This window comes from Netta rufina (genome assembly GCF_964035555.1).
Source record: "Netta rufina genome assembly, chromosome: 4".
NCBI classification, from domain to species: Eukaryota; Metazoa; Chordata; class Aves; order Anseriformes; family Anatidae; genus Netta; species Netta rufina.
In genome coordinates, this window is record NC_140127.1 from 1,202,623 (window position 1) to 1,217,078 (window position 14,456).

The 14,456-nt window shown below is 42.0% G+C and overlaps 1 protein-coding gene across 2 annotated transcripts in view; it reads left to right on the forward strand.

Moving 5' to 3' along the window:
• Positions 1-959: 959 nt before the first annotated feature.
• The window catches only part of LOC311208682 (protein transport protein Sec24D-like), a 54,328-nt gene continuing 40,831 nt past the window's right edge, over positions 960-14,456 (forward strand). Inside the window, exons 1-6 of one of the 2 annotated variants that reach the window (XM_084285554.1) lie at positions 960-1,067; positions 4,098-4,283; positions 6,148-6,274; positions 8,291-8,439; positions 10,505-10,774; positions 13,776-13,897. In XM_084285554.1, the coding sequence (XP_084141680.1) occupies positions 4,142-4,283; positions 6,148-6,274; positions 8,291-8,439; positions 10,505-10,774; positions 13,776-13,897 (810 nt within the window). In that variant the 5' untranslated portion in view covers positions 960-1,067; positions 4,098-4,141. Of the gene's footprint in view, positions 1,068-4,097; positions 4,284-6,147; positions 6,275-8,290; positions 8,440-10,504; positions 10,775-13,775; positions 13,898-14,456 lie in introns of those variants that run through there. The other variant, XM_084285555.1, reaches the window with a different exon arrangement.

Here is a 14,456-nt window from a genome sequence, read left to right on the forward strand (position 1 = left end):
TTCTTTTCACCTCCTGGACTAAGATTTCCATTCTGGTTAGACAAGAGTGAGAGATTGGAAAAGTTTGAGCAGAATATCCAACAGCATTAATTCCAATAACATCTAGAAAATCAGCTTATGTTATTCAGTGGTGAGTCCAGCCCTGGAGAGCAAGTACAAAGCCTCATCGAGACGCGTTCTTGCCTCTTCGTGTTGCCTAAAGAGGCTTCTTCCAAGTCTGTCCTGTAAAGGATGCCCCTCCATTTTTGACATCTATTTCAGAGGCATTGTTATTTTTTCAAAATTATTTTGTATAGTAATGAATGTTTTTGACAATCTTGTCTGAAAATTTTGTCTTACTACTGAGATTTCACTCCACTCAAAGGATGGGGCTTTAATTGAATGACTTTTTGGTTTTCTTTTGCCTTATTTTATTTATTTATTTATTTTTTATTTTTTTTTAACCTCAGCACCACGAAGAGATTGCTTGCTTTTTGACTGGAAAGAACAGGCAAACTTATCCAGTACATCTTCCTCATCTTGTTACTCCTGTGTTTCTACGTCGTTAATTAGGAAACCACTGATTCTGTGCTGTAACCAAGGCGGTGTTTTTAATTGTGCTCGGACAGTAACTCAAACCAGGGCAGGCAAGCAGGTAAGGCACCTGGGTCGTGTTTCACTCTGGATATTCAGGAGGCGTAATTTTGCGTCTGCAAATACATGCGCTACGTATTGCCGCAGGTAGACGTTTTGAAAGCACACGCGAGGAAAAGTGCTTGCATTCTTCATGCTTGTCTGTGTTTAAAGAGGAATCGTGTCCCCCTACAGCGGGGCTAAGCCGACTTAGAGCCGCACCCCCGCCGCGGCGCGTCCCTCACAGCAACCCCGCCCGCGCTCAGCTGGTTCCTGCTGGCCGCTGCGAGCCGGGCTCTGCTGTGCTCACTGCGCAGGCGCAGTCAGCGGGGCCGGGCGCGCTCCCGGCGGCGGGGGGAGCGGTGGCGGCGGCGCGCGCGCGGGTTCAGACGTGGCACTCGGCTGAGCGGCGGCCTCGTGCGGCGGCGCGGGCGGAGGCTGCATGAGGCGCCCAGGTAACGGCACTAACGGTCCAAACGGCCCTAACGGCCGCGGCGGGGGGAGAGGGGACGAGGGCTGTGGGGAGTCCTGGCACAGGTACCGGGACCGGAGGGGAGCGGCTGCGGCGGCGGCGGGCAGGTGCCGGGCGGGTCCCGAGCGGGGCTCGGGGAGCTTAAGGCGGTGTTTCCCGAGCTGCCTCCAGATGAGTGCTGTAGAAATAAGGAGCGGGGGGTGCAGCCGTGTGCTGGCCTGAGCCTGTGCGGAGGTACCCGTGGCAAAGGCTGTCTGCTAAGCGGAGGTTGCAGCGTGCTCTGGGGAGGGATAGCACTGCTCTCTAGGCGTACACCGCCACGGCGCCTCTGCAGAAACGCAGAGCTCATAGCTCTCTGTCGGGTGGCAGAGAGCATGGCCTTTCATTTTTAACTCTGTTGTCCTGCCTCTGTGTTCACACGAGGGGATTTTACGGTTTCACAGAGGTAGCGGGGCGGTGGGGTGCAGTGTAGGTGCAGCCGCCCTCTGAGGGGTGCTGCCAGCCGGTGCTGGGGTAGCAGTAAGTCGTGGAGAGGCGCTTGTGTCAGCGGTGTTCTTCAGGCCATGGGGCGTAAGGTCACCTGGTGCTAAATGGGGGAGTCAAAATCTTATTTTGTCCTTTCATTTAATTACATTGTAGTAAACAAACCCGGGGAAAGCCCTCAGCTTAGCTGACCCTGTGATCTTTTTCATGCCATTTCCAGAACGAATCCGGATGTCTCTCATCAGAATCTGATCACTAAAATCCTAAGGGATCTGTGTCTGTCGGTACCTTGGATGTTGTCTCCAAACCAGTTTCATTGCATGTTTCTATATGTATGTGTCTGAGAAGGGATTAAATATTATCAGTGTTGAACAGAATCTGGAATTATGTTGGATAAGCTTGCGTTGCCCTCCCTGTGTGTGGCTGAGAGTTCCTGTCTCTCTCCAGCACAACCTCTGCATGTTTGTAGCGCCTGTGGGAAGTTTGACGTGGCAAGATTTTGTGTGACTGTGTGTGAGGAAGTTGTGGGGGAAGTAGCTTCCCATGGACACTGTCACAGTTAAAGGTTGAGGCAGCTGCAGCAGCCTCAAAGTGCAAATTTCTTCCTTTTTATATATTTAAAGTGTTTATACGTTTATACCAGTGTGTAGGTAATTTGGTGTTGACTTACTGTTTTGGAGTAAAAAAACTCACATGGTCATGTCCCTTCTGATAGGGGTAGGGGGGAAGAAAGTATGGCTGGCAGCAAGAAGCCCCTCTGTGTAAGTATTTTTCCCCTTTTTCTGTGCTTACCTTCTTAACTAAGAAATAGGAGAGAACCCCCTAAGCTTGCCCACCCAAAGCAGTTTAATGCTTCAGTCAAGAAATCCTACGCCTCTATGAGGAGTGTGGCTTTGTGCCACAAGCAGTGTGTGAAGAGAGCAGGGCCCTGCACCCAGTTCCAAGTGGCTTCTTGTCTGACATGATAGATCAGTAAAACTCTTTTTTTCAGAAATGTGTGTTTAATAAGAGAAGCCAAGAGGTGGGTTTTGTGATGAGTGTAGCTTTTCTCTACTGATGTGTCAGTGCAGTATGAATTTGTCTATTTCATGGTTTTGTGGGTGTCTGATTTAGGTGATGCCTTCATGCGTGCTTATGGATCGCAATTCCTGATCCAGACTGCATACTCAAAGATCACCTCATGCTACAGTCCAAAGAATGCGAAATATAGGTGGCTGGTAAAGCTATTTTAAAGGAACATTTAGCATATGAAATGCTGGTTTAGGTAATGGATCTCTAGTTCTTTGGGGATGCCCTAGTTGGGGCTTCACAGAAACACTAAATGCTCATTCAGATCCTCATCATTTCTCAAAACACTCTTAATTTGGGTTTAAAGAAAGTTAGTGGTGTTCTATTTTTGTTAAATTCAACATGAAATCAAAAGTGAAGAATCTTACAAAAGTGAAAGTTGGCAATCAAGGCTGCAGTGTACATCTGTAACTTTTCAGATCCCTTGGTGGAAAGTGCTCTATATTTGCGAACTGGCCATGTAAAATACAGTCATCTGGTTTAGTAGCGTAGTTAGTTTGGTTTAGTAGCATTCATCAGATTTTTCTGGTTCATTAAAGTTTCCTAGAAGTATGTTGCAGGAAAAATCACTGCAGGAAAGAGATAAAATGTCTTGTGAATGTCTCATCATCAGAAAACTTATTTTGATTGCTTTTAATCAAATTCTGCTGTTTTATTTATTTTTCTTTCTTTCTCTGAAAACAACAGAATCAAGATGTGAAAGCTCAGGTAAAAGATGCCTTGGTAACAGTTTGGACAGTGTATGGTACTGTTGAGGCCATACTGCCCTCAGAGAACAGGCTCTCACTTGTGGAATGCCTTGTGCTCCATTTCATCACACTACAGAGTCCCTTAGTAAAAAAGCCTGCTCAGGTCTGGGCCAGTAATGTGGAAGACAGCTGGAAGTTGGATCTCTGTCCATCCTGTAATTTATTCACAGTTTCACCAGCATTGAAAGCAAGCCATTACTTACTTGCTGGGATTAGGGATGATGTAGAAGGTTTGATGAAGAGCTACTACTCTGTTCCATACCCCATCTAAAACAAATCTGCCAGCACTGGAGAAGGATTTGCTGGTTCTGTTCTCTAGTCACCCTGCTTTTCCTGATTTTTTTCCAAGTACGTGGTATCTGGCGTGTGGGCCTCACTGTCTGTTTTGCAGGTGTAGCAGAAGTCTAGTTTTTCCCTGTGAAGAGAACAATTTGAGATGTTTTCTTCCACCTATACATTCTTCAGTTACAGTTTTTCTCTTGCCTGGGAGAGATGAATCCTGTTCAGATAAATTCAGTGAATTGTTTGAATTCACACAGTGGTAAGGAAAGCAACAACCAGTTGCAGTCAAACAAAAGCATTGTTTTCCCCTGACCTCCAAATCCATTTTTGCTTCCATGTATGTCTTAGGTCTTTTTGGAAGTGTAATTCTCAGCCTTTTAAAATGTCCAAAGAGTGAAGAGTAGTAGCAGGTATCATGTTCTCTTTTGCAGATCGTTAAGGAGGACCCCATACTTGGAGTAAGAATATTGCCATCATGAGTCAACAAAGTTATGTTGCAGCTCCTCCGTATTCCCAATCCCAGCCAAGAACGGGAGGCTTTTCTACAAGTTTTGGACCACCTAATTCTTCACTTCATTATGGTGATCCCAACTCCTCATATGCAGCACCTCAACAAGGTATAAAATTGACTTAAAATATATTTTCAGTCTGCCTGTTTTGTTTTGTATCTCTTTTGGTGTTTTGCATCTCTTCATGGTACTTGAGTCAACATACAGTGCTCAGCTTTACACTGCTGGCTGATGCAATGGGATCCTGCCCTGGCTTTGCTTGCATTACTGTTTATGCTCAGATGTTGATGTAGGATGCCTGGTAGTGGGATTCTGACCTCTGTGTGTGAATACCATTGTCAGGGAAGCAGTAGGCACCAGTGCTCAATGCTGTGCTGTGATTAACCTAATACAGGTGTTAATACAACAACAAAATTCTGGGAATAAAGAAATGTTTCTCAACTCCTATGTGTTAATGGCAAGGAGGATTTCAGAAATGGGTTGTATTCTTTGCAATGGGACCTGTGTCCAACCAGGTTCCTGAGCACAAATGTGCCTATAAATACAGGTTGATGTTTTTACTACTTAAGCTTGCTTGCTGGGTGATGTGTTTGGATAATGCTCGGTAATTGGAGCCCATCTGCTTTCTGAATGCTTAGGAGACAGTTACTTTCCATGAGGAAAGGGAAATTGGGTAGCTTTTACATGCAGATGGCTTGTTTGCTGTTTACAAATGAAATCATGCTACAGATAATGTAATTTGACATCCAAAAGATAAACCTGACTGTTACCGTCTCTCCTTTCCATTTCATTCATTTTAACTTGGTATGCGGCTTCAGATTTTTCAAGAAGTTTAATAAGTGAGAATATAGTGGCTGAGGTCTTAAAAACAAAACATCAACAAAAGAAATTTGAGAGCACAGAACTTAAGCCCATTTTGCTGTAAGTCATAGTGGTCTGATTTCAGCTAACGCTAGGCATACTAAACGTGTGAATTGGGACTGTGGGGAATATCCCAAAAGTAAGAATCCCCCTTCCTTCATTAAGTCTATTAACACACCTAGGCAAAGTAGGGAGGAAAGAGAGGGATCATCTCAATATGATTTCACAGAGGAAAATGACAGTTAAAATAATAAAGATGACTGAATTATTTTTTTACCAGTCAGATTATGGTAATTTACATTAAACTCAGTATTTGTCATTGGGTAGGGTAATAACAGAACCAAATATTCAACTGTTTGCTTGTTTTATATAAAAAATATTCTTTGTAAAAACATCAGGAGTTGTGTTACTTTAACCCAATGCTAAATGTAGTCAGAGTTACTTCTGGTAATTGGCATATTACAGTGCTAGGAAAAAATACCAGTTTAGGTGCCAAACAAATTTTTGAGGTTAGAGTAATTTAAATTAATATAATTCAAGAAATAAAGATTGAAAAAACTGTTTATTCAACAGTGGTTCTTACATAAATTATAATCCCTTTATAGTTGATGTTCTAGATCTGAATTAACCCTTCTTAGCATAGATTTACTGGGCCTACATATGGAAGCAGCATTGGTGGGGGTTTTTGTGGCTTTTTTTTTTTTTTTTTTTAAGATTGTTCCAAATTTTCTTTCTGACAAGGTCTCTGAAAGCAAAGGGATCTCATGCTTCTCACTACAAAAGTAGCCAGATGATAGGGAACTTCCAGTATCCCAAATTGGATTGGAGGGTCTGTTTCTCCATTCTTGATTGTTTCTTTATGTCCCTCTTGGGTTCTTTTGCTGGAAGGTTAACAACTACTGGTTGGTTCCTTTTTTGCTGTCTTTTTCATATATGCTTCTATAGCTGACCAAGAATCTTTCCTTTCTTACAGAAAGGCTGAGGTTAGAAGAGACCTTTGGGGGTCATCATAAAGCAGGGCTGAAACCTTGTAATTTTTTATGATCTTGTGCTTTTTTTTTTTTTTTTTTTTTTTAAGGATTCTTACATAAAAGTACTTCCTGTTTGGCAGGTATGTCAAAATCAACTTTGCCTCTTGGATCTTCAGCTCCTGTTGGGCCTCCACCACCTGGTACACATCAGTTGAGCCAGACCAACTTCCAGAATGGGCCCAGTGCAGCAGGACAGCCAATGCACAGGTGACTTTCAAGAATTAATACATGAGATCTAAGTTATTTGACCTCTCTTTCATCTCTTTGGCTGTTTCACTGGCAATAAGTATGGCTTCCCTTTTATTTTCAGCAGTTCTGACTTACTCCAGTTCTGAACAAGATCTTCTAGTTAATTTCTCTGTGATGTTAAGCTGCTAGATCATACAGTATATTTCTGTTTGAACCAGATAATTATAGTATTATTTCTGCTTGAACCTTAGACTCATTGCTTAAAAGCAGCAGTAAGGTGTTTTATATATGCTCTCTTCAGAGAGCACTTATAAGTTGCTTTTTTTTAAAAGTTACTTTCTGATGTCTTAATTCTACTTTGTTGTGAGGTACCAAGAAGTTATTTAAAAATTAATAGTTGCTGGTGAGTTTTGACTAGAAGCTGGTATGTGTCTATATAGCTGTAGTTTTTTTCCCCCCCTCTTGTCTTTGCTTCGTTGCTGTGGGATCACAGCCAAGGATCTGTAGGGTACTTTAAAGACATTTTTATAATATAGTTTTGATATAATTTTTCAGATGGATGGCTGCTGCTCTTTTGCTCAGTCAGTTAGCTGAGAGTAATTGTAAAGAATTTAAGTGGTATTTTCCTGCCTCCAGAACTTACAGGAAGAAGTGAAGGAGATGGGAGTGGGGAAGGGAGAAAACTAGGGACAGGTTGAAGCTGTAAAAATGAATCTTGGAAAAATTATGGTATGAGGGGATGAAAGGATATGGTGGACGAGCTTGATGACAGAGTGGTTGTATTGCAGGCTGGGTTGTAAGTGGGTAAATGCACTTAACTCTTAATTCTGTCAATTATTAATTATTTTGCTGACCTCCCATGAGTGACAGAATCAGAGTTTGTGTACCTATAGCTATTTTAGCTTTAGCGAACTTAATTTCATGTAACAACATTCTTGTTTCAGTTGATTGAAGCCTTACTCTGCTTCTGTAATTGTTTGGTTGTGGTGAAATTATTTGTGTTCAAGTAAAGCCATGCGTATGTTTTATGAGGCATCAGAATAGGAAAGCCTGTTGCCTGTGTGTTACAACTATGTAAAGAGGACCCACACCCTGGTCGTCTGTTGAGGGGGAAAAAAAAAAAGGTGTACAAATGGATGGGGAGAAGTAGTGGTTGTCCTGAAGACCTGAAAACAAGGAAAATGAAAGTCAAAGTGATGTGACCAGCCCAGCAAAATACTGATTCTTTTCCCTAAGTTTTGGTCACTGTCCTGACAGCTACACACCTATTGTTTTTACCTGATCTTGTTTTATTCCCAAACTGCTGAGAGCTGCTGTTGCAGGAAAGGAAATCTCCATATCAAAATTTCAAGGAAAGTGAATTCTTCTCTTGATATACCTAGGACTGTCCCCAGTTTTAAAAATGGTTGTAGATAAAACAATGTAGATAGCAGGGAGAGATGTAGATAGCCTGAGATCTCATTTGATCAGAATGAAATAGTGCCGCGTGTTACCTCTTCCTTTACTTCAGTTCTTTCTCTTGCCTTTATGCTTTCCTGTGTCTGGTAACCATGCAGCAGTTTTTCCCCACCTTCATCCTCCTCTTCCCTCTATAACTGAGAACTCCTTAACAGTTTCTCTGTCCATTGCCCTCTCTTTGCAGATATTCTCTGAATACTTTTCATTCATCCCTGATAGGGGAGCTTCCTTCATTAGCATGTAAAGGGGGTGGAGGGATTTGCTAAATTCAGAAGCTTCACTTTCTTAATCTTTGAGCTTTCATATAGTTATTCTGTCTCTTCTCCATGGAATACTCAAGCTTCTTTGTTTCTAGTAAGTATACAAACAAACACGTTTGAAAAACTGCAATCTCTCTTTGTGCTTCATGACTATTTTAACAAAAATATACTTCTGAGCAGAACATGAGAATTCTCTGGAAAGTTTGATCAACCTACTTAATTGTTTCAGCACCACCCTTGAGAAGGTATTGGACCTTCTGGGATTATGACTAGTTGATGTAGTTCCTTGCATAACCGCACTCATTTTTCCCTTCAGGTTTCAAGGCCCTCCACCTCCAAACAATACAGGACCTTCCTATCCTCCCTACAGTCATCAGTCACAGCCAGCCTACCCAAATACTGCATCCACTTCATCTACAACACAACTTGCTAACCAGCTCAACAGCATGCAAATAAATAGCTATGGTAATCATTTTTATCTGGTTTGTCTGTTTGACTTTTTCCTGAGTTAAAGCTATTGAGACTATAGTAATTAGAAAGAACTTGTATATAAGCAGATAAATTCTTGCATGCTATCATTTGCTCAAGTTCTTACATTTTTATTCTCATTCAGTCTTTTACATCAGTGTTCTAGAGCTAGTTCTGAATCAAAATTTGCTGAGCCTTCCATACATGTTGCTTATCTTATCTGTCATTTCTCATTGTTCATGCTGCCAGTGACAGCCAAGACATGATCAGTAATATACAGACATTGTCTTGTTTTTCTTAGCTTTTTTATAGTTTCTCTCTTATCTTATTCTTTTTTTGCCCAGAACTTATAGTTTAGTTTTTCATCTAAATTTTATTTGCATTTAATTTGGGATTAAAACTGAAACATGAGGCAAAGATGTGATCACGTGATTCTTCCACACAAATTGCTTCCCATGAGTAATTTTCTGTCTGGCTATATCTGCTATTTCTGAGTATTTCCTGGTCAAATTTACCATTTGACTGGAAAGCAGTAGAATTTAGTTAGCACCTTGTTTCTCTGTGGCAGGGCATTTATGAGGACAAGTTTGCTAAACTAAGATCACTTTAGTGGCTGATATCATCATAAGATATGTGAAAAGATGAACATTTCAGTTCAGGCTGCACTGATGTTATATCATTGTTCCTTCTCTGACTTGACAAGTTACTAACTTGAGTTTAATGAAAGTTGTGTAACTGCCAGGGGTCTGACCTTCCATTTGCACAACGGCTTGTGAAACTTGCTTCTTCACCTTAGAAAAAATAATTTTGACTTCAGCCTTGGTGTACTGAACTGCAAGTACACAATTAAGTCAGATAGTTCTTTACAGGATGAACTGTGGCCCAGCACCTCTATGGCAGCACTTCATATTCAGCAATTTCAGCACTTCATATGCAGCAACTCATATTATTTAGAGCAAAAAGTATTGCTTTTCTTCCTGCCTTCATTATATTGCCTCCAGCAACAATTATATAATGTTCTTGCTTATCTTGTTACATGCGGGAATGTTGAGATACCATGTCTTCAGTGGTCTGAAGGGTGTCTTTACAGTTATGCCCCTGTGTTGGGTTTTATTCTTCTGATTTTTGCTTAGAGGTAAGGCAAAGTTGGTGTAACTTGACTGAGCACTCAAATTCATGGCTTATTATTCTGCTGGAATAATGTTAGTGTGTACCAGTAGAGAACCTGAGCATGATTTGCATGTAACACTTCTTTTAGTTCACAAGTCTGACAGAAGATACATTTTAGTATTTGTTTATTAGCATTAGTCCTTTTGCTCCAAACCCAATTTGCTATTTTTTTTTAGCATTCTTGAAAATTAATTTTCCGTAGGTCTGTTGGGGGATGATTGACTAAAAATTCAGGTTTTGTAAAGTAAAGAGCATTTACAGATTTTAAGTCTCAAAAAGAAAACCACTTGCAGGGTCCTTTGAATTTTAATTAGAATCTGGATTTTACACGTAACAAACTATCCCTCACCAGTGTGTGCTAAATAACTCCACATTTCATCTTTCAACATCATCTGTTTTACAACCATCTTCTGGTTTTGAAGTGAGTGGGTTTAACTTCCGTTTAGTTTGTCATAGTAAAATGGGAAGATCTAACTAACAAAAAAAAAAAAAGCTACATAAGAGAAATTGATTATTAAGCCAAAAGGAATGTTGTTTCACACTAAAAATTTAAATATTATAAATCACTATTGGCTTTTGATATGTGTACTCTAATCAAGAATTGCTGAAAGCTGGCCTCCTTCTCCCTTTCCCCACCCACCCCAGCTGTAGGGTTTTATTGAAAATAGAGCTGAAAGAAATAAAATTGAACATCTGAACCAGTTCATACTTAAACTGTGAGGTCTGATTTGTTTTATGAACAGACATTTAGAATCTGCTTTATGAAGCATGTCATTATGTAACTCAATATTCCCTGTATGTTACAAGTATATGGAGTAAAAATAGAATGTCTTTCATACAGAGTTAGTAGGTTGTCATTTTTGACTAATTTGATAAATAACTTCTTGCTCAGGTCCTGGCACTACTCCGAGCTCTCACACATCTTCTGGGCATCCAGCATCTTTTCAGGTTCCACAGCCAACACCTCCGATACAGCAGCAAACGGCTTTGCCACCTGGATCACGGGTTCCTCCACCAGCAAATAATTTCAGTGGCCTTTGTGCTCAACCTTCGTTGCCTACTATGGCCAGGCAAGACGGGATCCCTGGATGTGGCCCTCTGAATCCTAACTTGCAACAGCTTCCAGGACAGCCTCCAGGGCCTGGATATCATCCTCAGCAAGGTATAGAGTGATGTTTGGTATCTAATTGAAAAACAAATATATTGAGAATCACTGGTGGAACTGTGACCACTCACGGGCGATGTTCTGTTGCCTTGGAAAAATGAAAATTCAATTGCCTTTTTGTAGAATGGAAGTTGTTATTGCCTGTCAGTACATTCAAGGCAGGATATCGTTTTGCTCAAAAGTTCATTGCTCTGTTGAGAACTTAACAAGAAAAAGGAGATTAATTTATGTCAGAAACAATGTTTGTTTAGTATTGGATAAAGGCATAACATTATAGAAAGGAGTGGTACTCCTTTTTAGATACTCCTCTTTACTATAGCAATAAAGATTTGTAATTGAATACAAAGAATGTGCTTTCTTACCTGTTACAAGTAAGTAAAACAGTTAGCTGGCTTTTTAATTGTCAAACTAACTAGGCTGGTTTGCAGCGACTTGTTAGTAAGGAGGTTCTCACTGATGCAGCTGGAACACTGGAATCAAGAGCTATAAGTTCTACCGAAGAGACAGGCAGGGAAGGAGGGGCAGGGATGTTGAGAAATGGATAGATTGCACAGAGCTAGCTCTAAGAAACAGCCACAGACAGGCTGAAAGCATGTGGGTAAAGGTGAAGGACCAGATCCATAAAGGACACCTTGTGGTTGGGGTCTCCCACAGGCTGCCGATCAAGGAGAGCCTGTTGATGAGGCCTTCCTGCTTCAGCTGCAAGAAGCATCATGCACACAGGCACCTGTCCTGATGGGTGGCTGCTTCAACCACCCAGAATTCTGCTGGAAAAGCCACACAGCAGGCTGCAAGTGATCCAGGAGACTGAGGATAACTTCCTTGCCCAGGTATTAGGCAACCCAACCTGAGAAGTGTTACTGGGCCTGGTGCTCACCACTGCAGATGAACCTATTAAAGATGTTAAAGGAATTATTAATAAATTAACGTCAATATTAAGGGATTCTGAAGGTACACTGGCCAGAAAAGAAAGGCCAAGAAGAGCGTAACACCCTGATAAATGAGAAGGGAGAACTGATAACAAGGGACATGGAGAAGGCTGAGGTGTTCAACAAAAATTTTGCTTCAGTTTTCACTGCTAGTCAGGTTTCCCACACGCATCTCTCGAATTCCTGAACCTCTAGGCAGAGGCTGGGGGAACAGAGTCCCTTCCACTGTAAGCAAAGAGCAGGTTCAAGACCACCTGATGGAACTGAACAGGTAAAAGTCTATGGGGCCCGGTGCTGTGCATCCCAGGGTCCTGAGGGAACTGGCTGATGTCATTGCCAAGCCATGTGTGAAAAGTCCTGGCAGTCAGGTGAAGTTCCTGGTGACTGGAAAAAGGGAACCATCACTCCTTTTTAAAAAAGGACAGAAAGGAGGACCCAGGGAATTACATGCCTCACCTATGGAGCCTCGACTCTGTATTTGGGACAAAGTTCATGGAACAGATCCTCCTGGAAGCAGTGTCGAGGCACAAGGAACTGTCTGAGACAGCCAGCACAGCTTCACCAAGGGCAAATCCTGCCTGACCAATCTGATGGCCTTCTGTGATGGTGTGATTTCATGAGTTGACAAGGGAAGACTGACCAGTGTCATTTAACTGGACTTCTGTAAGGCCTTTGACACAGTCTCACATGACATCCTGATCTCTGAATTGGAGAGAGATGCATTTGAAGGGTGAACCATTCAGTGGATAAGGAGTTGGCTTGAAAGTCACACCCAGCGAGTGGCAGTCAGTGGCTACATGGTCCAGATGGAGATTGGTGACAAGTGGCGTCCCTCAGGGGTCCATCTTGGGACCGGTGCTTTTTATTGTCTTTATCAGTGACATAATGGGATTCAGTTTGCAGATGACACCAACCTGAGTGGTGCAGTTGATACACCAGAAGGAAGGGATGCAATCCAAAAGGACCTAGACAAACTTGAGAAGTAGGCCCACGTGAACCTAATGAGGTTCAACAAGTCTAAGTGCAAGGTGCTGCACCTGGGTTGGGGCAATCTCAGACATGAGCACAGACTGGGGTAAGAACTCACTGAGAGCAGCCCTGTGGAGGGCTTGGGGTTTCTGGTGGATGAAAAGCTCAACATGAACCTTCAGTACGCACTTGCAGCCCAGAATGGCAACTGCATCCTGGGCCACATCAACAGAGGTGAGGCCAGCAGATCAAGGGAAGGAATTGTCCCCCTCTGCTCTGCCCTCATGCAGCTTGGGTGCTGCATCCAGGTCTGGGCCCCCAGCATGAGTGGATTAATGTGGATCTGTTACAGCTGGTCCAGAGGAGGGCCATGAGGATGATCAGAGGGCTGGAGCAGCACCTCTGCTGAGAAGAAAGGCTGAGAGAGTTGGGGCTGGAGCCTGGAGAAGGCTCCAGGGAGACCATGTTGTGGCCTTTCAGTACTTAAAGGGGGCTTACAAAAAGACGGGGAGCAACTTCTTATAAAGGAAGATAGTGATAGGACAAAGAGGAATGATTTTGAACTAGAAGAACTAAGATGTAGATTAAAAGGAAATTCTTCACTCTGTAGGTGGTGAGGCACTGGAACAGATTACCCAGAGAATCTGTGGATGCTCCATCCCTGGAGGTGTCTAAGACTAGGTTGGACGAGGACCTGGGCACCCTGATCTAGTGGGTGGAGTCCCTGCCTATGGCAGAGGGGTTGGAACTGGATGGACTTTAAGGTCCATTCCAACAAGAGCCATCCTGTGAAAGGCCTGGTTTGAGTAGCTGTAATAACCTTTACCAGCAATCCTACTATGCTATATAATAGCAAAAACTTTAATTATGCTCAAAAAATATAATGGAAAAGTTTTGGAACTAGAGTTGTCACGCCTAGTTTTAAGCTTACCTTTAAAATACAGACTGCATGAGCTAAAATAACCCATTTCTTGTACTTGCTGAAAACAGGAAGGAGAAGTTGCATTTAGCAGAAGAATGATTTGTATGGCAAAAACTGATGTTAAAATTGATAACAGAGCTTAAATACTTTATATCAATGGTCATTTGTAACTGTACAGCAAACTATGGACCTCAGATGGCAGGATCTCAGCTGTCTTATCCCGGTGCCTTTCCTGGAGGTCCAGCACAGTTCTCTGGTCTACAACAGAAGAAACTTGATCCTGACTCTATTCCAAGTCCAGTAAGTAACATGGCACTAATGTTTTATGAAAGTAAATTTCTGCTCTATTTAATGCCATTGCGTTTACATGGCTTGGTTTACAGGTTATGTTGCAATTTTTTTATGGTCTTTTAACTACATGGGCTTTTTACTTTGTGTTGTCAGTTTGGAATAACTGAGTACAGTACTGGATTTAGAACTGAAGAGGCTTTATAATGTTAGCTGACATGGGACATATGCACAACTCAGAGTACATTAATAGGAATTCTCAACACGGTTCTCATTACGACAGTAAGGAGTACTGAGGGATTACTTGCATTCTGTGCAGCTGGTCACCTTTCCTTTCCACTCCAGAAAGATCCAAGACTTAAACTTAGTAACATGTAGACTGTTAAAAAAGTAGGACTGGTGCAGAGCATAGGTATGTGAACTCTAAAATTGCAAACATGGAAAAGCTGAGAAGACCCATGCTCAAAAGCCATGTCACTGTTTGCAGGAGTTCATCAGGCAACCAGAACTACTTGCTTGAGCATTTTTCTACACTTGTAAGGATTTCAGTAGCTCAGGGTATATGTAATGC